Source organism: Anastrepha ludens, chromosome 6 (genome assembly GCF_028408465.1).
Source record: "Anastrepha ludens isolate Willacy chromosome 6, idAnaLude1.1, whole genome shotgun sequence".
NCBI lineage: Eukaryota > Metazoa > Arthropoda > Insecta > Diptera > Tephritidae > Anastrepha > Anastrepha ludens.
Window position 1 is genome coordinate 67,579,404 of NC_071502.1, and position 22,962 is coordinate 67,602,365.

Consider the following 22,962-nt stretch of genomic DNA (forward strand, 5'->3'; position numbering starts at 1 on the left):
CTCGCTCAATAATTCAGTTTAAACTTTGGTGAAGTCAAACGAAAGACAGTGCAATGAAGTCACTGCGCGCACAACTGCTGGGGCGTGTGTTGCCAATATTCTTGCTCTTGCTGCTCTATCAGGTGCTGCTCACTGAGGCATATATGCGTAGCGTACGTATTGCGGATATTCCATTCAGTTTGACAGACAACGCCGATGAAAATCATGTAAATGAGGGACGTTTGGTTGGCCAGATGGTGGGCGTAGAAGGGAGAGGCATCCATGCGATTTCTAGTCTGGAACAGCGACGTAGCTTCTTTCATATATTCAATATACCTTGTAGGTGGATATATAGTGTTTTTGAATTGCTAATAATTTTTAAGAACAAAATTGCAATCTTTCTTATTTCTTTGCAGATATTGTTTGCTTTTTTGCCGCTAAAGGCAAGTGGCCATTCATACCAAACTTCATACAGGGACGCGTCGATGCGACTGCACGCACCTTCTTCAAACAAAACGATAGCTCCATCAAGCAATTTTGTGAAAAGTGGATACAGATTAAGGAGTGCTTTAGACCCATTTTTGGTAAGAGTGTGAAAGATGTGCATAAAATAAAATTTTATCTGAAAATACATTCAATTTTTTATACCTGTATAAACTTCCTCTGTGCTCACGCAGCAACGGTCACGGCTACTGATGTTGAAAGGCTTGGCCCGGTACGTTCTACTCCTTGCACATGCGCAAATCTGATCAATGAACCAGTTGTTTTCTTCGATAAGGATCACATTGGCAATGTGAGCAGGGATACTATTTTAAATACCATAGAATTTTTGGAAAGTTTTCTTCCACCACCGCCGTCAAAGAAGACGAAGAAGAAAAATCGCGTACGCAGCAGAGTGGATGAAATGGATATTGATTGAAGGGCATGAAGAATATCGTACATATAAACGTAGTACATATCAATGTGTATGTATATGTACAAATATATGTAAGTGTGTGTGTAATGGCACTGGCGCGCTTTACTGCTAAAACTTGAACTAAAGCACTGTTGTTTTTTGTGATTCTCCAAAAGATTGTTTATTTGTGGAATTTTTTGAAAATTAGTTTTTTTGTCAGTGAACTATTAAAGTTAGTTCAATTAATCAAGGTATAGAGTGTTTTAACCCATTCGATGCTAACGTTGCCTATGGGCAATTTCACATGTTAGTAGGCTCACTAGTTTTTTTGTTTTTAATGATTCATAATGATACCGGTAGTCATATATACAGCCATGGTCATATAAATAGCACATTTAGACTTTGAAAGCAAAGAGTGGAATATGTTCTTATATAATTATTTTTTATTGGGAAAAAAGCAACATAAAAAATAAATATCATATTTACTACCTATTTAAAACAAAAAAATGGTCAAAAAGAATTTCAGTTCTGATTTAATTTACGAAAACGTTGATAACTCACAAAACCTCCTGGACACATAAATAGCACATCCTAAAAAAGTCCAAATAAAAGCAAAAATAGTAAACAAATCAGATAGTTAAGTAATAATATTGCTTTACCAGATTAGTATTTTGCACTATATCCACTGTTTTTGATTACTTCTTCAAGCCGTCGCTCCACACTTTCTACAAGCTTGTGGCATCTTTCCTTTGGAATCGAATACCAAGCCTCCTCAACTGCGGCCCACAAATAAAATTTTTAAAATTTTTGTAAGCGATTTTGACCTTAACGTCATTCCACAAATTTTCTATTGGATTGAGATCAGGGCTCTGCACCGGCCAATCCAGTACACTAATTTTTTCTCTTCTGTATGCTTTGGATCATTGTCCTGCATAAATGTCCCATTTAATGGCATAAACTCAAACGCAAAAGGCTCCATTTTATTCTGGAGTATATCCAGATACCAATCACGCGAACAATCGGCCCACACACCATGCCACCATGTGTTTAATCGTCTTTTTTGTGAACCTAGGATTTAGCGCTTGATTTTTTGGATGACGTGCAATAGTTTTCCCATCTGGTCCGATCCTATTTATTTTGGTTTCGTCGGTCCAAAGTACGTTTTTCCAAAACTGAATAGAATGCGTCGGCTTTGCAAAGGCAAGTCGGTGTTTGATATATAATATATTTTTGAGAGGAGTGGTTTTTTTCTGCTTATGCGGCCAAACAGCTGGGCTTCGTTAAGTCGCCCTCCTTCACGATTTCTGGACACCTGTAGACCAGATGCTTGGTTTATTTGAAGCATTATTTGCCGCGCCGACTTAAAACGATCTGCTTTGCTCTTGCGTATTATAGCTCGAACCACATTAACATCAGTTGTTCGCGGTTTTGGTTTTCTTTCCGTTTTTTTTTTGCTTAGATAGGATGAATCTTTCTTAACACATTCGCGTACACTAAACATTTCAGGGAGCTGCAAAAATAGACAGGCAATTATTTTTGACAGGCAATTGTAATATCTCAAATCTGATTCTAGATATATAATAAGAGTAGTCAGAGCATCGTGTTTTTACTGTTATATGAAAGTACTTAATGAATCAAGTGATCATTACTTTGAAACATATATTAATTACAAAAACTTAAAGTTACATGAAATTAAATGAACAAAACTTGGCTTTAAAATTTGAATGCTGTATCATCCAATCATCTTGCATCACTATTAAAATGAATGCTATAGGATTCACGTCTGCGAATGTGTTAACTAAATTAAGAGCATTATAAACCATTTTCCGAGAGCACATCATCTTTTCAGCTACTTCTGCATAGCTTTTTCCGTTTTGACTCATACGATATATAAGAGCTCTTTACTCCGGAGTGCAATGTTTTTCGCGTCCCATTTTTAGTAATTACTTTAAAATTTTATTTAAGAAACAAAATTTTTACTAAAAGTCGCTGAAACAATATTAAAGTGTTACTCTCCGCTGCACAAGTTAAAATGTCCTATTTTTGTGTCTATTTCAAAACAGCAATAAGCATAAATAAAATAGAACGCAAAAAATTCCATCGAAAAAAACGGTAAACTCCTCGCATAAATGTAACCTTAATAACGGTAATAAATGTAAACAAACAAATTTATTTTATCAAAGCAGAGTTCGTACTAAAATCTTAACTTAACATATAACGTTAACATTTGTCCTATTTATCTGTACATGGTTGTATGTACTACTGTGGGCAAAAAGTAAGGTGAACTTATACGTCAAACTTCGCGGGATTAAAATTTCGCTCTAGTTATTTTTTTCATGAGTTGGCAGCACTGTTAATAACATCTGAGCCAACTTTCATGTGAATGTCATTATCAGTAATATATTTACGCTTGTGTTTACCAAACGACCAAGAGTGCATTTTTCGATTTTTACGATGTCTGATTTGATTGAGCAGAGAAGTGCCATCAAATTTTGTTTGCGGAATGAAATTTCGGCTGTGGAAACGTTTAGCATGTTGCAGAAGGCATTTGGTGATTCGACCATGTCGCAGTAAAATGTTTATAAGTGGTACAAAGACTTCAAAGGTCGAGGGTCTTGGAGCGCTCCGGACGACCATCGACGTCAACAGATGACCAACACGTCAATAAAGTGAAGGAGTTAGTGCTCAAAAATCGTCGGTTGACTGTTAAAGACCTTACTGATATGATCGGAATATCAGAAGGATCTGTGAAAACCATTTTGACAGACCATTTGGGCCTACGAAAAAAGTTGTCGCGTTGATGTGTGTGAAACAATGCTTTCAGATCAGATCAGGACAAGCTCAAATGCATCATTACGGGAGATGAGACTTGGATTTATGCTTATGACCCTGAAACAACCGACAATCAAGCGAATATCGTGCTAAAGGCGAGGCGAGACCGAAAAGAGCACGTCAAAGTCGTTCAAAAATAAAGGTCATGATGACATTTTTTTCGATTTTCGTGGTGTGGCGCACTATGAATTCCTTCCACCTGGCCAAACTGTTAATAAGGATTATTATTTGAGTGTTATGCCTCGTTTACGTGAAGCAATTCGTCTAAAAAGACCAGAATTATGGGCCAACAACTCTTGGTTTTTGCATCACGATAATGCACCGTCTCACACTGCACTCGTTCTTCGTGACCATTTCGCCAAAAATTCCACGCATATCGTTCCGCAACCACCGTATTCGCATGATTTGGCTCCGTGTGACTTCTGGCTAAAACTCAAGAGACCACTACAAACTAATTTGCAACCTTTGCAATATTGACGAATCTTCTTTTTCCAAATTTAGAAAAAAAGTTAAAATTAAAAACGAAAAAAGCAATTATTAAAAAAAAAACAATTAAATAAAGCCGAACACTTGTTGAAATGATTATAACGTTGAAATTGTTGGATTGTTTGTCTCCATTTTACAGTGCTAATATATTAGTTCAGGGAAAAAGAAATCCATAATTTTTGCGTAAAATATTGTTTGATTTTGTTGCACAGTGGTTTTATAATAAAAGTAATAAATATCATTATACATGAAATATTTATGAGTGAATTATTTTTCATATTCAATCAAAAAAGTATTATGGTAGTTCACAATCAAGTGCAAATTATCTGGCACTATAGTATTTGCATAATACATAAATATATTTTTTCTATCGCATATATTTTATGTAAGGGAAAATAATTACTACGCTAAGGCATAATATGCACTAAAAATCAAATGCGAAACTCTTATAAACGCTGCCTAAATTAAAACTGCTGCAAAACAATACGAATGATGCATAGCGTTCATACGCTCTTCTTCGCCCTGATTGGCGCGATAACCGCTTAAGCGATTTTGGTCGAGCTAAAATATGTATTTATGTATAAATAAACAAAAAGTAATTAAAAAACATATATTAAATTTAGTTTTATTGCTATTGCTTGTGGAAAACCATCAAGACGCTCTTCGCAAATTGGAGGAGGAGCTCCGCCAAATACCAAATAAGGGATGTAAGCGCCTTATAGTTATATATTAACATGTTTGATGTTCTATGTCTATTATCGCATAAAAAAATTATATGTTTGTCCATAGAAAATGTGCGTTAGATGATCACAGAAATAATGGGTTCCTACTTCAAAGATAAAACAGTATAGTCATAGTCGTGTGTTTTTGAATTGAACTCTCTAAAGGAATTTATAATCTTTCTCAATATTTCATTATTTTTCAATATTTTTTTTTTCAGAAAAAAGTAAGAGTTTTTAGATACATCATCAAGATTTGTAGTTTCGACTAGTATTTTCATTTTTTTAGGAAGAGCCTTTTCATTGCAGAAATACACTCCGAGGCTTGCCATTGCATTAGAGCCTGTGCATGTGTAAGCAATTCGTAACCCACTCGTAATTCATGTAATTTTCCTATTTCGACTGAGAACTCTTGCGCAGACGCGCTTTTCTGGTGGAAACTAACTTTTTGCTCGCCAAATGCTGTCGTTGTTTGCTTTCAATTGGCATCGAACTCGTGCAACGGTTCTGCATAACATCATCCGCTTGCACTACTATGTATATACTATATATTCTTAAAAAACTGTTGTGGTTGTTGTTGTAGCAGTTAACTTAGCCCTGTCAGTGTAATGTAAATCACCGGTCGTCTTCGTCTAGCTCATCTAACGGTAGGCCCAGGAAACTTGTGTTTCGACAGGTTGAGTCCAGAGGGAGGGAGGTGTTAGATGAGTGGGTTTGTGGGGTTTTGAAAAGGTGGTTAGTGTCGTATGTGGTGCCTTCACATGCCGGTGATATGTTTTGTTTGGCGGGGTCCATTCTGGATAGGTAGGAGTTGAACCTGCTACAATATCCAAAACGTAATTGGGCCAAGGTTACGCGTGACTCTCGGGGAAGTTGGAGCTCTTCGTCTTCAATGGATGGTGGTTGGACTCCGATGACGGCATTCGGGGGTCGGGAGCTTAAGAGGGTGGTAATAGTCTCCCGATGAGTGTCGTTAATTGTCTGTCTGTACACTGTCCGTTCCAGCAATTGTCGGTCTGTTTTGTCTTGGTCTTGGTCCGCGTAATTGAGACGGTGCCTCCTGACTGTCTTAAAAAACTGTCTCTATGACTTGGTTTACTGACTAACCTAATTTGGCTTTCTTCGACTATGCACTATGAGAATATCTACATTTTCTTAGTCTCTGATGAGTTGTGATCATTCTATGTCTCATCCCGACTCAAAAACTCGTTGGGATTGCAAGTCAAACGTTTCGAAAAAAATGTATTCAATTAAATTATAACCACATTAATCGGCGCCAGTTGGACACAATAAGTGAAGCCAAGCCCTTCTTCACCTACGCAGGGGAGGCCCTCTTCTTCCTCGGCTGCTACCAGCTGGTACCGTATCGAGTACTTTCAGACCCGAAGCGCCTGTATCCATTCGGGCGACATGACCCAGCCAACGTAGCCACTGGATTTTTATTCGCTGCGCTATGTCTATGTGTCTACATATGTTGCCATAAAGCGCATACAGCTCATTGTGCCTACGATAATCGGCGTCACCTACGTGCAAAAGTCCAAAAATCTTCCGCGGAATCTTTCTCCCAAGCACTTCAAGGGACACCTCTTCGGATATTGTCAGTCTTAAAAACACTTGTATTTATATATAATTTGCGCTTGCACTCTTTGACAAGTTTTATGTTTTCCTCTTTGAACGGCAGAATTACTAACTCACTAATTATTATGTTGAAGATCCATTGCAGCAATTTAATTTTATGTTTTTCAATATTGGGGTCACCCGTCTGCAGGTAATGGTAACACTCTGAAAGTATCTCTGTCATGAAAAAGCTCCTCATAGAAAACCAAAGAAAGGGTAAGCGCCAATTATATATGTTATTCAACGTCATACAGAAAATGTATTATTCTACTCTAGATTTCAGCCTGAAATAAGAAAATAAGGTCAGTCAAATCTGTGAGGCATATAAAATTAGCATTCTGTATTTACGAGTGTCTTGCATTGTGTATGAATATAATTTTTATTCGGCAATAATTTTAAACTGAATTTGTTTTTATGAATTATTTGTATAAGAATAAAACTTTAGAATGTTTAAAATAATATTAAACATGTTAGTATACCAAAACAAATCTTTTGAAAAAAGTACAAAAAGTAAATAAATACCAGAAAACTTGCTCTTCTCATATTTCTCGACATATTTTAATTTATATATATACATACTATATACTTATATACCCGATGTATCAACTACGCCTTATATATACAACCTAACGAAAATCTTAATATGATCTTCAATAACCACTAGATTGCAAAAGTTTCCTTCTTATTAATATTATTACTAACTAAAATCTCAGTAGATACTCAGTACAAACATCTTTTAAAAACTAGTTTAAACTCCTCAAAAAAAGAGCAAAGTTAGGCAAATATTTTGGAACCGTCATCTATTTCCAAAATCTTGTTCCACAGTTTTGCTCGCCTCACATTAAATTCATTGTTTGTGAAGATTTCTAAAGCATTGGATCCAGCGTTCCGGAACTCCTGATAATCACAGATTGCCTCCGATTTGGCATCAAATGTGGTTTCATCACATAACTGCAAAGTGTCCGCGCTCTGCGGCTTGCTGCATATAAACATGTAAATTATTTTTATTCTAAATTCAAAACGCCAGCTCACCCATATTTCGCAAAGTGTACGAAAGTCCCAACGAACTGCGCTACAACGGAAGCATCCACCGAAAGCTTTTGAAAATCTGGAAATAGCACTGGCGCACGAAAGCTATAAATGAGGTCATCGCAATGCACTACACCGAAATCGCTTATCGAAACACCACCTGTGTAGATATTGGCAAAGCTATTGGGTCCACTGTAGTTGAATTTGTACAAGTAGATCGGATACTTTTGGGTATCTACTGTACGCACATAGGCATCGATAGCATTGTAATACGGTTGATGAAAAGCCCGATCGTTGATGCACTGGGAAAAGCAATAAATATTGTTTTATTTTTTAAATCACCATAGCAATAATGTCGCAGCCATCCCATTCACTCACCTCAAGAAAACCACGCGCTGTCGCATTATTGATTTCTGCTTGTCCATCGAAATATTCATCGATGACTTGTTGTGTTTTTGCCACCAGCTGCGCGGTGTTGAAGGATTCTGGAAACTCGAGTAGTTTTTCAAGGAGCTCATGAAAATTATCATTGAATTGTTGTTTCAATGTTTGGTTTGCCAAAATCGATAGTACCCGCACTGCGCCCTCACCTGGCACCATGCCTGCCAACCAGGGCACAGGCTTGTATGCAGCCTTAGCCAATAATTGCACCGGATGCTGTGTGAGGAAAGCATCCTTATCGGCATGTTTCTCTACAATCGGTCGGAAATTCGTCATGGGATCAACATTCCAATATTTTAGACCATCACCCGCTTCCAACAGCTCGATAGCGTTCACAGAACGTAAAGCACGTGCTAGTTCAACAGTACTCATCTCATCCGCGTTGCTGATATTACAAAGTTTGGCCATTGTGCGGGTCTGTTGAAGCGGATGGTAGGTGATGGCAAAGGGTACATTTGCAGTGCCGCTCATGGTGATAATACTGTGGAAGAGGCCTGCAAAATATAAAAAATTTGTATGAAGAGTGAATACTAATAGTAGATACTCGATGAAGTGCAAAAAAATAAAAAGATTAATTAGCAAAAAACCTTCGGATTGTTTGCTCAACATGTGCAGATGCGCTGAAACGGCACCAGCGCTTTGGCCAAATATTGTTACCATTGCTGGATCACCGCCAAATGCAGCGATATTTCGTTTTACCCAACGTAATGCAAGATTTTGATCCTTAAGTCCCAGATTGCCGGGCATATTGGCATCGTCAGTTGAGAGAAAACCTAAATGTTGACACAGCATTACAATAGTTTCAATATTCTCGCCGCTCAAGCACTCAATACTCACCAAACGGGCCCAATCTATAAGCGATTGTCACTAATATAACCTTCTTTGTATCCATAAAATACTCCGGACCTTGTAAAAGAGGGCTCGCACTGCCACTGAACCAACCACCGCCATGTATGTAAACCATTACTGGCAGCGGCTGCTGAGCGCTCGTCTAAGAATAATAAACTTTTCATTGCTAGAATTTTTTAAATAATGCCATTTTACCAGTTACCAATGGCCTATAAACATTCAAATAAAGGCAATCCTCAATGCCCTGCACCACAGGGTTAGGCAGTATATAATTTTTTTGCACACAATCTTGCTTCGGCTTGGTTGCGTCTAAGATGCCCCACCAGCGTGGAAAAACTTTGGGATTCTAAATAAGTAAAAAAAATTTTTTTTGTTTGTTTTTGAGTCATCATTTCACTCTGCAACCAACTTACCGCAAAGCGCAACTCACCCACTGGTGGCAAAGCATAGGGTATACCTAGAAAGGCCTGAAAGCGTTTCGTCTGCAAGCCTGTCATATATTTGCCCTGCAAACAACCCATATCATGCCCGCATACTCTCGGTGTATCCATTTTAATCATATCTATATCTATCTGTTCAGCGCAAGACTTGTTTGTCATTGTTGTTGATATTGTTGTTATTGTTGTTGTTGCTCGAAAGCATAATGATGCCAACAAAAAGGTAATAAAAAGTGTCTGCCAAACGTGTGATGAGAGATTAATCGGAGAAAGAAAGGTCGCCATTGCCGCCTCCGCCATCGTCAGCGACGTCATCATATATTTATGTGTAGTATGTTTGTTGTTGCTGTTGTTGTAGCAGCAATACTAATAGTATGTTTGTATTTACTATTACTACGTGTGTGAGTGATTAAATTTTGTAATAAGACTGTCTGAGCTGTGCCGCACCTCAAACAAAAGCTCAAGTCGAATTTTTCGCCTAGATAGCAGCTGCCAAGTCGTCTAGACTGGTCCGTTCACATGTGTGTGTATGTATCGTATTTTATGTATGCGTGTTTGTATACACATTTAGAAGATTATTATATTTATTTCGTGTCATAAACTTGATCGCTCAAAAAAAATTACAGGTCACCCTTCAAAAGCTGTAAGGAAAATAACAAACAGAAGACATGTGAAACCCAACACTAATTAGCCAGTGCAGAAACAGTTGATTTAAAAATTAAACATCCACCTTATTTAAAATATTTAATATTTTCTGCATTTTTTTATTAACAAATTTATTCATAGAAATGTATGCTAACATATTAATTGTTTGTAGTCTTGCTTTTGATGCGATTTATTTTGGAAATTTATTTTAGTTTGTTTTTATCATATAAATATACAGTAAAATTATGTTGTATTATATATTGAGGCGCGCAAGGCTATTTCAAGGAATTTAAAAATAGTTTTAGTTATTATACGACAGATGAATGGAAAAACACATAAATTCTTTGCTTCATAATCACTGTACTTAAAATGATGAATGCTTTTGAATATAGGAAATTAATTTACATACTTTTGTGCCAATTTTGTGGTTTATATATATACTTATAAAGGGTGGTTAAGATACAAGTGTGTGCTTATTACACCGGTCAACATGAATATTGGGTCTGTCTTTTTTTGGGTCAAATTTTGTTTTCTTTACCCTGGAGGAATCTAGTAACTTGCAAAACCGTGAAAGAATGCAGATTCGTAATATCCCTGTATAGAAAAGAGAGCGGAAATTACAAACAACGATGGTTGTGTACCTCTTGAGGGTTTTCAATATGTCTATGGCTACTCTCATAATTCCTGACAAGTGGAAATCAGGGATAGTGGTCTCACTACTGAAACTTGGGAAGCCCACCGGACAAAGGAGGTCCAACTACAGCTTAATGTCAAAGTCGACGACGCACCAATACCGACTGTAAATAACCCCAAAATTTTGAGAGTAAACTTCGATAATTTGGTCTCCTTCTTTACGCACACAACCGCAATTGCTACTAAAGGCCAAAACCGCAATAAGGTCCTCAAATCGCTAGCCGGCAGTACTTTGGGCAAAGACAAAAAAATGTTGCTCGCCCCATTTAATGCAATTAGCCGGCCGGCTCTAAATTATACTGCACCTGTCTGGTCATCCGGAACTAGTGATATGCAATGAACAAATCTACAGACATGCCAAAACACTGTCATTCGAACGGGATGCTTCCTAATTTCCCCACTACAACACCTACATAACGAGGTGCATATGCTTCCTGTAAAGGAAAACAATAAACTGCTTAGCATACACTTCCTACTAGAGTGCTACCGCGAGTTTCACCCATATAGACAACTGAACCACAACCGCCTGCCAGGCACGCCAGAAGGCTCCTCTTCAACTGCTCCGATGAGGTTCAGAACAAAACAAATCGACAACTACTGGATGGGATAGTGTTTAGACAGAAAAGTAACGACATTCATCGAGAGATACTTACCACCTTCTTAAGCTCCCGACTCCCGAATGCCGTAATCGGAGTCCAACCACTACCCACCCGCGTAACCTTGGCACAATTACATTCAGACTAAACTCCTACCTATCCAGAATTGACCCCGTAAACTTGCTGTTTCGACCCCCCAACATTTTTTCGGCACGTGAAAGCACCCCGCACGACACTAACCACCTTTTCACATGGCCCATCAAAACCACACATCTATAGTAACACCCCTCAACCTCTGGACCCAACCTGTCGAAACAGCAAGTTTACTGGGCCTACCGTTAGATGAGCTAGACGAAGACGGCCGGTAATCTACATTGCAGTGGCAGGGTTTAGTATGCTGCTGCAACAACCATAGGTGATGGTTTTTAGCCAGCGAGGTCAACCTAACCTAACCTAATTGTCCCTGTCTCCTGTCCCACATAATAAAAAAGGTCTAGCGGAGTTAAATTGCATATTTACTGAAATTAATGGGGAAGGAATGATTGGTTTTTGGTCAGTGTGGCATAGGGCTTCCTTGCTGAATCCGATTACCACTCAATTTTGATTTCTCCGCTGAATAAGTCGATAAGCATAATGAAAAGACTCCGCAAAGGAGGAAATAAGTGTAACTTACTTATATACTTTTTCAGAATTAATTAGACTTTATAAGATGTTAAAGCAATGTGGTGCAGGAAAGAGTTTTTATAGATTCACATATGAACATGTTATAATTCATTAGAGAAGATAGGTAGGTTCAATAGGGTTAGAAATAAATAAATGGTGCACTTTTTTACATTATCGCACTCTATTTTCGTCTAAAAAGACCTGTAATAAAATTTCCCGTTGAATATTTTAGTGGTAGTATTTAAATCTTCCTTTGGCCCTACAAACTTAATATTTATAAGATTTTTAAAATCTGCCACACGGGTAAGAAATATTGGGCTTAAATGTTTCACAAAAATATGCCATTAAATTTTATGATAGACTCTTAAAGATAATATGAATGGTAAATGTAGTTTTATACGAGTTCTATCAATTAATTTAGATCCACTTGAGACCAAATAAGGAATATCTTAATACACTGTGAAAAAAATGTGACGCTTAGGGACAAAACGGAGATGATCAAATATTCTACAATACTATAATTGCTTCACTGCATTCTTGCCGTTTTTTGTGCTCCATTTCATTGCACAGTTTTAGTTCTACGAACAATTGATAGAAATGATGTTTCCGAACAAGGTCTAATTTTGCTATTTTCTTTTCTTTCCTTTTTTTGAGTATAGAAAAAAACCTAAAATTCTTTTCAAAGAATTTATTCAATAAGTATTGAGACTGAATCTGTGAAATCGCCCATTTTTTAAACTTCTTCACTGGCGGAATTATTTCTTATACAATAGAAAAATCTTATATTCTAAATTTTTACTTTTTGAAGTTTATAGGAGTTTTTTTAATTATAAAAATGGTACACTTTTGAAAAATAGTTTAATTTCTGGCCGAAAAAAACAAAAAAATTTATTTAAATTTTTACGAATAGCAACGAATTGAAGTATAATATTTTAAAAGATTGTATTTATTTAACTAATAAATAAATAAGTATTTTCCCATCACAGGATTTTAGGTTTGCGTTATTTTCAAGATGCAAAACTATTTCCCAAACCAAAAAAAGTTGATTTTGTAAAATTCTAGAGTGCTGTTACGCGAACCATTTCGTTCCGCAGAAGTATGAGGCTTACGGAGAGTCAAGCTTTCAAGCAGAAAAGTGCTTTTAGTGAAACCACCTACGATTAGAAAAGAAACGTGTATTTGGACCACCTTGTATTTCATATATATATCTTATACAATATACTTATACATACTTATACTTAAAATACTTCTCGGACTAGGTTATTGGGACATTTGTTGTTCTGTTGTCACAAACAATAACCTAAGTCAGCTTAAGAAAGAAGTGTATACTTATACATTTACATGAAATCAAAAAGTTAGTAAGAAAAACGTATTGGCCCGGAATATTGGATTCTACAAAGTAGGTAGTAAGGTAGCATAACGCTTCAAAAGAAGTTGTTTGACACTAGTTTATTTGGTAAAAAAAATTGTATTACAAACTTGCAAAATAAAGATAAAAAAGAGAAAATTCGATGCAATAATTGGTGACAGCACTTCTCAGTAATTCTTTGAAAGGCTGGTTAGTTAATACTGATCGGTGTTTGGATTTCATGAATTTAAAGTGGTAGAAAATACTTCACATACGTACGTTGTTCTGTATGTTGAAATCATTCGATAATTCAGGATACTTCGATTCTGGTACAAGTTTCCAAAATTCAGTAACAGACGTCGAATTATATATTAATTGTAGAACTCGATATTCTTGTATGTTTATTAAGTATAATTCGTCAGATGCTTTTTGGTCCTATTTATAAGTATATTAGAAACGGAAAACTCACCTTGAATTCTGTTATTTTCAAATGGATTCAGAAACAAACCAAGAGACGTAAGAAATCCGTAACAATATAATAGTACAAAAAAGAAAAGGATGCTCGGGTACACCTATCGAGAACCACTAATAATTTTTCTAAGAACCGCAGGTTGGCCTCCCTGTATTATACACTACGTATTTTGCTTCTTCAACAGCTGACTCAATGATTCAACTTGTACATCTCCTGTGGATTTGAAACGGTGACCACGAGGAGGTCTGCTTAGTCAATTAGATAACACGGAGCTAAATAAATATATGATGGACGTGAAACAATATACACAAGCATGTGATTTGAGGTTCTGGACAAATGTTCCAGTGCAAATTTTGTAGCAAAAAACAGTTTGGACATCTGGAATAAATTTATAGTTCCCTGCACCATGATAATTTAAGAAGTTAAGAAAACTTCTTGTGCTTAGTGTTTGACCAACATTACCAAACGATAAAAAATAGTTATTTCTAATAGCGGTCGCTTCTTGACAGGCAATGGAAAACTTTCGAGAGTATTTCAGCCATGAAAAATCTCTTCAAAAAACCAACTACCGTTCGGAGCCGGCATAAAACTTTACGCCCCTCCATTTGTAGAGCAACATCAAGACGCACACCGCAAATAGAAGGAGGAGCTCGGCCAAATAACCAATAAAGGGTGTAAACGCCAATTATGTCTATATATAATGGTCAGTCGACGATTCTTGAGCATAAAATCTTTAATTTTTTTCCCCAGTTATCCAATTGTTGTCTGCCTTCTTGACAAAAAATGGGCGCGAGAATCCTTTTGTAGCAACTTCAAATTTTCTACAGCAGAAATTTCATCCCGCAAACAAAATTGTAGCAACTTTTTTCATATAACTTAAAACTCAACAAAAAAAAAAATGTTTACGAACCGGTGTATCCATTAAGCTTAAATTGTATATGCATATGTACATATGTATGTGTGTACATATATATATATATTTGAAGATGTATTCCATTAAAATTTATGATTTGACATTTGAATTTACTGGATTGTTATATTTATTTATTTACCTGTTGATCATAAAATTTGTTTTTTATTGTAAATGATAAAACGTCAATTTCTCACAATTTGTATGTTCCATTAACTAATACACTTCAATTCATACCACAAATGATTTTTCCTTTGGTATCTCTTGTTGTTATATATTTATTATTATATATGAATTTTTATTATTTTATCAGTCCCTTTTTTGTTTACATTTTTTTATTACAATATAGTTTTTTCTTCAATCAAAATATACCGCGCAGATGTACACAGATCGTTTACTTTTCACCTCAACCGTTTACTATGGCTAGCCGCAAACATCTGAGAAATTCAAGACCTAGTCCATTTGGTTTTATTCTTTAATAGCTGCAAAACGTAATGAGTCTTTACACACACAGCAGCAAAAACAAACCGACAGCAGCAGCAGCTACTTCAGATATTTGAAAAATGTACACATATTTACATACATACATACACTACGTACAAATGTTCTCGCACTGCGCGCTTAATCATATATTTAAGAAAGTAAGGAGTACTGTTAATAAGGCCGTAATGGAACATTGTTTTTTTCTTGTTGATCAGTTATTGAGAATAATCGATGAGTACCAACCTCAGCCGGAAATAGAGGTCTAAGCATAATTGAACTGTTTGTGAGTAAATCTGTATGTGCAGCTAATGCACGTTAACTTCGTACTCAAATAAATGCGGTTAATTCATAATTTATAATTACTTTCATTTACCTACAAACAATAGTGCACATGTATCTAAATATTTGTAGAATTACAATTGCGTATACACAAGTAAACATAAATACATATATAGTTTATCAATTTACGTGTGATTTTCCCTCATCATATTACAATTACAAAGTAATAATTCAATCACAGTGGCACACAGTCATTGAAATAAAAATAATGAATACACAAATATATTGTATATATACAGATTATGAATCTAAACTGATTGTTTTCCAGTTACTTTTTTACATTATATTTTCCACAAACAGCTTGGGAAAATATTATATTCTGAATTCATTTTTACTTTCGACATTCGTGTCTTCCGAACTAGGCCCTAAAAAACATTGTGGCAGAAGCCTAACAACACTGCAGAAAAGAATACGCGAAATCCACGCTCGCCTGGTACCTAAAATAACATTTTCATTACACTCAGTTATTGACAACTACAATATATCAAACACATACGGCTAACAAAAAACAGCCAAAGTATTCCCTCTACTTACTCTGCACTCTACCTTACTCCTAGTTCTTAAAACGGTATATATATATAATTGACGCGTACACCCTTTTTGGGTGCCCCCCTCCTATTTGTGGCGTGCGTCTTGATGTTGTTCCACAAATGGAGGGACCTACAGTTTCAAGCCGTCTCCGAACGGCAGATATTTTTATGAGGAGCTTTTTCATGGCAGAAATACCCTCGGAGGTTTTGCCACTGCCTGCCGAGGAGCGACCGCTATTAGAAAATGTTAATTTTTCACCGAGATTCGAACCTACGTTCTTTTTGTGAATTGCGAATGGTAGTCACGCACCAACCCATTCGGCTACGGCGGCCGCCGTAAAGACGGAAAAGAACTTAAATCTACCCTGCCCCGAGAGAAACCACATTTTAACCCACCCACCACAGATTATTAAAAAAACATCATGTGACGCCAGTCTTTCAAGAACCAAAAAATCCAATGTTTCTGCTGATGCCTATCGCCAGTCATTCCTGGAATGCAAAGCTCGTTATGAAGCGAAAAAATGGGCGTTATAGAACACAGATGGCTCCAAGTCTAAATACTCATCCCCCAATTACGCACGTCCTAAAAATGCAAATACTATCAGACATTGCATATGCATTTACCGCAGAAGCGACCGCCATCCGCAGCGCAATCATCAGTGCGATAAAGTCCGCTTCCAAAGTCCTCATATGTACCAACAGCTTATACATAGGTCCTGAAACAAGTCCAAAACCCAACTCACGCCTCGATTACAGTCAATTCGATAGTTACTCGTATTTTGGGACAGATATTATACAAAATAAATATGTTATTTGAACAAGGATTGAAATCACGCAACAAGAACTTCACAAATTTTAAAGCACATCAACAGTGATGTGATAAATTTGATAACAGAAAAATATTTTAGAAGTTTCTACAGATCCTGAAGTGTCTGACTCAGAACAGAACCACCGAAAAATTTGTGAAAAATCAGAATTTTCATCAATGAAGGAATTATTTTTTTCTCGGCAGATTGCACTATGTGAATACAGATATCTTGTGAGTGACTAAAACTTCTTCTTCTTCTTCTTAATTGGCGAGATAACCGCTTACGCGATTTTGGCCGAGATTAACAAAGCGCGCCAGTCGTTTCTTTCTCGTGCTAACCGGCGCCAATTGGACACTCCAAGTGAAGCCAAGTCCCTCTCCACCTGATCTTTCCAACGCAGAGGAGGCCGCCCTCTTCCTCTGCTACCACCAGCTGGTACCGCATCGAATACTTTCAAAGCCGGAGCGTTTGTATCCATTCGGACGACATGACCCAGCCAACGAAGCCGCTGGATCTTTATTCGCTGCGCTATGTCTATGTCGTCGTAAAGCTCATACAGCTCATCGTTCCATCGTCTACGATATTCGCCGTTGCCAACGTGCAAAGGTCCAAAAATCTTACGCAGAATCTTTCTCTCGAACACTCCAAGCGTCGCTTCATCGGATGTTGTCATCGTCCAAGCTTCTGCGCCATACGTTAGGACGGGCATGATGAGAGTCTTGTAGAGTGTTAGTTTTGTTCGTCGAGAGAGGACTTTACTGCTCAATTGCCTACTTAGTCCAAAGTAGCACTTGTTGGCAAGAGAGATTCTACGTTGGATTTCAAGGCTGACATTGTTATCGGTGTTAATGCTGGTTCCTAAATACACGAAGTCTTTTACAACCTCAAAATTATAACTGTCAACAGTGACGTGGGTGCCGATACGCGAGTGCGCCGACTGTTTGTTTGAAGACAGGAGGTACTTCGTTTTGTCCTCGTTCACCACCAAACCCATTCGCTTTGCCTCTTTATCCAGTTTGGAGAAGGCAGAACTAACAGCGCGGTTGTTAAGGCCGATGATGTCAATATCATCGGCGTACGCCAGCAATTGTACGCTCTTATAAAAAATTATGCCTGAGCGATTAAGTTCTGCGGCTCGTACGATGCTCTCCAACATCAGGTTAAAGAAGTCACACGACAGCGAGTCACCCTGTCTGAAACCTCGTTTGGTATCAAACGGCTCGGAGAGGTCCTTCCCAATTCTGACGGCGCTGCTGGTGTTGAGCAACGTCATCTTACATAGCCGTATTAGTTTTGCGGGGATACCAAATTCAGACATCGCGGCATACAGGTAACTCCTTTCCGTACTGTCGAATGCAGCTTTGAAGTCGACGAAAAGATGGTGTGTGTCGATTCTCCTTTCATGGGTCTTTTCCAAGATTTGGCGTATTGTGAATATTTGGTCTATGGTAGACTTTCCAGGTCTGAAGCCACACTGATAAGGTCCAAACAGTTGGTTGACGGTGGGCTTCAGCCTTTCACACAATACGCTCGCTAGAACCTTATAGGCGATATTTAGAAGACTAATCCCGCGGTAATTGGCACAAATTGCAGGATCGCCCTTCTTATGGATTGGGCAGAGCACACTTAAATTCCAATCGACAGGCATGCTTTCATCCGACCATATTTTGCATAGGAGCTGATGCATGCACCTTACCAGCTCCTCGCCGCCATGTTTGAATAGCTCAGCCGGCAGTCCGTCGGCGCCCGCGGCTTTGTTGTTCTTTAGCCGTGATATTGCTATTCTCACCTCGTCATGGTCGGGTAACGGAACGACAATTCCGTCGTCAACGATTGGGGTATCGGGATCTTCACATTCTCTATGACATGCGCAGCTGTCACCGTTTAACAGGTTCGAGAAGTGTTCCCTCCATAATTTAAGATTGCTCTGTACGTCAGTCACCAGATCACCGTCTTTGTTCTTACAGGACAACGCCCCGGTCTTAAAACCTTCTGTAAGCCGCCGAACTTTCTGGTAAAATTTTCGGGCGTTGTTCCTATTGGCCAGCATCTCAAGCTCCTCGCACTCACGTATTTCGGCCTCTCGTTTCTTCTGTCGGATAATACGTCTCTCTTCCTTTTTCAGCTCTCTGTAGCGATCCCACATGGCTCGCGTTGCGCCCGATCGCAGCGTGGCTCTATAGGCGGCATCCTTTCTTTCTGCGGCAGCATGACATTCCTCGTCGTACCAATTGTTTTTTCGGGCTCGCCGGAATCCGATTTCTTCTTCGGCGGCGGTACGTAGGGAACGAGAAATGTTGCTCCATTGCTCGCGCATGCCGGTTTGTTGGGCAGTGCTCTCCGAGAGCAGGAGTGAGAGTCGAGTGGCGAATCTTCTGGCTGTCTGTTGTGATTGCAGCTCTTCGATGTCGAACATTCTTTGCGCAGGTAGATGTACGTTTTTTGCTGCACAGAGGCGGGTGCGCAGCTTGGCTGCAACAAGGTAATGATCCGAGTCGATGTTGGGTCCTCGGATCGTGCGTACATCTAATACACTAGAAGCGTGTCTTCCATCTATCACAACATGATCGATCTGGTTTCGCGTTTTCCGATCAGGAGACAGCCAGGTAGCTTGGTGTATCTTTCTGGAGTGACTAAAACTAGTAAGCTTTTAATTTGGCAAAATTCCGTAATACAAAAAAAAATAAAGTCTAAAAATCCTGCGCTTGGTGAAGATTGACTCTATGATTTTAAATGATATAGTGCAGTAAGTAGTACAAGGTTATTTTCTTTACATTAAAGTGCTACTACTTGCAAGTGTCCTGCCGTTCGATCGAGTTATTAAATCATTTTCTACATTAGATATTCTTATCGAATTAATATCACGCTGGTTCAGCTACAAAAAGTGTTCCAAAATCACAACACCTGACCTGCGTGGTCGCCCATTTCTTAAGATGCTTCGATTACGAAAAGTTCATACTTAAATGATTGGTATTGTAAAGGGTGGTTAAATTTCAAGGGCCCATGTTGAATGTGAACCACACCTAAACATCAACGGCACCGTTGGTCTTCTTTCTTTGGGGTTATTTGAAAGGAAAGGTGTACGTCGATAAGCCAGCAATTCAAGAACTAAAGGACTAAATAATTCGGCACATTAACGGCATAGAACCTCAATTATGCCTCAGCGTCATCGAAAATTTGGACCGATATTTTGTTCCATACGTAATTTAACCATACCAATATTATCGTAATAAAGAGAAATGACAATAATTTCCTAAAAAAATTGTATTTTATTCAAAATCAACACCGGCCCTTGAAACTTAATCACCCTTTATTATTTCACATTTGTGTAATATATGCCTTTATAATTAATTATGTTTTAATGTAAATAAATAAAATAAACACATATCATACATCATATTGCTGGTTAGGAAGGGCAAGGTTCGATAATCATCATCTATCCCTGAGACGTTGAATGACGTTTTGACCTTAAAATAACGCTTTCATCCCTGCTTTTCAGCCTGGTACTACACGCTGTTATAGCTGATATATAGTAGATCTCGGAGGCACAATTTTTTGAAAATCTATGCAAGTCATTGAAGGCGACTTTTGGAGCTATGGGCATATCAAACGAAAAGCTGATGACCGAGTGACGTAGAGGCAAATTGTAACAATGATGCTATGATGATGATGATGATATAAGTATGTATGTATATTGAAAATATTCTTAGATACACCAAGCGTATATTTATCCACTTGCCGGCTGCACTGGCTAGGTCATGTCGTATAAGTAGAGCAAACAAACCCTAAAACCATTATTTGCGCTAAATATTGCTGGTGACCGAGGAAAGGAAAGATTGGTTAGATCTAAAGAAGAATTTGAATTTCCTTACCCACAAATTTTATATGAACTTTCAATATTAAAATGTCATTCGATATTTACATATATTTTTATTAACGAGGGCACCCTCACTTTTTGGTCTTGATAATCTGCCCAAAAGATATCCCGTGCATTCTATGTCATAGTGGATGAATTTGAATCAACATACTACAGAATGTGATATTTCATGATCATTTGAAGCACCAAGTCTTCTTCGATACAGCTTTGTAAAAGTTATGCTCTGTTCCTATGAGAAAGTTCATTATGTATGTATGTATGTATGTATGTATAAGTGTACGGGTATTTTATGTTAAAATATTTATTAAATTATGAGCGAGTAATTTTCAAAAGTGATACACTGTGCAATTATACAGATTAAGTTACCGTTAAATTAATGAGTTTATAGCTGATTACACTGGTCGACATGAATTCCGAATCATCACTATTTTTTTATACTATAATTCAAACCATGAAAATCGATAGAACATTTTTTTATGTTTAAATATTATATAAAGTTTTTTGTTAACTCACAACAATTTTGATCATACTAATATAGATTGTACTTAAAAATTTCAATCATTTAGGTGAAATAGGCATAAAAATAGACGACATAAAAAGAAAAGACTGGCGCGCTTTTTTAAACTCGGCTAAAATCGCGTAAGCGGTTATCGCGCCAATCAAGAAGAAGATGAGGCATACGTTTTGCCATTTTTTAAGTTTGGTTTTCTAAAAAATAAAAAAACTGTCTCAAAAAAATTTAAAAAATCGAAGAAAGCTAATAATTTATACTTTCCTCATATAAAGTAAATTTGTGTGCAGGTTCTTTACCAGATTGTTGTTCATCATTATGTTTAATAAAATAGCATTACTGAAAACTAATTTTTGCTCATTAATACAAGGTAGACTTTTGCAGTATAAAAAACAATGCCCCAAAGGGTTGAGGCATTTTTGACTTCTTGAAGTTGGGAAATTAATGTTATAATTTTTTAACTCATTTTGTTTTTTAGGAGGTGTGTTTCAAAAATGTATGCAATTTATATCTACTAGAAAAAGCTTTCGGAAGAGGGTGGCTTCAAAACTCAAAAATCACTGTGCAAAATCACGGGTATACTGTGAATACTTTTTTCAAAATATGGCAATTCCGAAATTGACTTTAGAGCCACAGTGGTCACACAATTTGCTGTGACAATATATTTCTTTTGGGTCACTGTAAGAATGTTACATTCCCAATGAATTGCCCGTTATTTCAACTCACACTGAAGGATTCCAAGGAATGCAGGCAGACGTAGCGTACAATTTTGACGCGCTTCGATTTTTCACGCATATTTATGGCAAACAAAGTCTACTTAAAAACAAATAAATTTTTAATTGTTACTTTATTTTATTTAAAAAAGAGATTGCCAAGCTTCTTCTTAGGTACTTAAACTATTGATTTGAGAAAAAAACATTTTGGGCTTGAATTAAAGGCAATTATTACTGCAAAGTTTTCATTTATTAGTAAAGCTTATCTAAGGATATGCAGTGCTACCCCTTTAAAACATCGGAGAAATTAAAAAACCTTTAAAAACTTCTGCTGCAGTTAGGGATTGCATTTTTATTTTTATTTTTTATTTTGTTGCCTACTGTTTTATAAGTTAGTTTTTACACTTGCTTTATTACCCATTTTAATGCGCAAGAAAAGTTCATGCACAAAAAGTTCATAGCTAAAAACAATTCTAGGTAATGAGAATAATGTCAAGTGGGTAATACCAAAAATAGCACACGTTTCAATTTTCAATGATCACACCTGCATCAAGTATGTAAACAAGGATTTTATGACCTCTTAAACTTTATCCAAATGTGTATTCAAATTTGGTGTAATAGAGTTTTTCATCAATACATATACATACATGTGTACGTATATTCTTACTCTTTTTTGATTCGCAGAATAATGAGCAATGAAAATGCGGACAATTAAAAAATGTAGCTATCAGCAACTTTCCGGTAGTAACGACGCGACCCAACAAAACTAAGCTTTTGTTTACATTTGACGTATAATATTTGTAAATATGTAAGCGAAGCCGCACCGGCATATGTACTTATGTAAATATGTATGACTAATCCGAGCCCTTGGTAATAATGTGAAAGCAGTTAATAAGAAATTATGCAATGAATGGAAAAAAATGATATACGAGCTCATAATACTCGTACATACATACATATATATTTATACTAGAGTAGGGTATTGAGTTTATGGACAGCTTCTTCAAAAATAAGTACTCGTGCTTTTGGCGTTTGCATACGCAAAACCTCAACAAAGTAGGAGAAATTGAGAGACAATGATTGACAGAC

At 37.1% G+C, this 22,962-nt stretch overlaps 2 protein-coding genes across 3 annotated transcripts in view; one reads left to right on the forward strand and one right to left on the reverse strand.

The window, feature by feature from the left end:
- On the forward strand, positions 1 to 15,155 carry LOC128867506 (uncharacterized). 2 transcript variants are annotated; one of them, XR_008454990.1, is made up of 4 exons: positions 1 to 318; positions 396 to 563; positions 657 to 966; positions 14,961 to 15,155. XR_008454990.1 is itself a non-coding variant. In XM_054108770.1 (3 exons), exons 1-3 carry the CDS (start codon positions 54 to 56, stop codon positions 896 to 898), a joined length of 675 nt encoding a protein of 224 aa, XP_053964745.1. In that variant the 5' UTR covers positions 1 to 53; the 3' UTR covers positions 899 to 1,120. The 2 variants fall into 2 exon arrangements, 1 of the variants encoding a protein (XP_053964745.1); XM_054108770.1 differs by lacking the exon at positions 14,961 to 15,155 and having other exon boundaries at positions 657 to 1,120.
- The window catches only part of LOC128867503 (juvenile hormone esterase-like), a 23,392-nt gene continuing 7,295 nt past the window's right edge, over positions 6,866 to 22,962 (reverse strand). Inside the window, exons 2-8 of the mRNA XM_054108766.1 lie at positions 9,261 to 9,925; positions 9,050 to 9,193; positions 8,836 to 8,989; positions 8,586 to 8,771; positions 7,936 to 8,492; positions 7,561 to 7,859; positions 6,866 to 7,507 (exon numbers count right to left, since the gene is read on the reverse strand). Coding sequence (XP_053964741.1) covers positions 7,303 to 7,507; positions 7,561 to 7,859; positions 7,936 to 8,492; positions 8,586 to 8,771; positions 8,836 to 8,989; positions 9,050 to 9,193; positions 9,261 to 9,602 — 1,887 coding nt within the window. The 5' untranslated portion in view covers positions 9,603 to 9,925 and the 3' untranslated portion in view covers positions 6,866 to 7,302. The remainder of the gene's footprint in view (positions 7,508 to 7,560; positions 7,860 to 7,935; positions 8,493 to 8,585; positions 8,772 to 8,835; positions 8,990 to 9,049; positions 9,194 to 9,260; positions 9,926 to 22,962) is intronic.

Excerpts from the sequence above, each read along its gene's own strand:
- LOC128867506 (XM_054108770.1), top strand. The coding sequence starts at position 54 with ATGAAGTCACTGCGCGCACAACTGCTGGGGCGTGTGTTGCCAATATTC. Across the intron at positions 319-395 it reads TCATATATTCAATATACCTT|ATATTGTTTGCTTTTTTGCC; the intron begins GTAGGTGGATAT and ends ATTTCTTTGCAG. Across the intron at positions 564-656 it reads GTGCTTTAGACCCATTTTTG|CAACGGTCACGGCTACTGAT; the intron begins GTAAGAGTGTGA and ends GTGCTCACGCAG.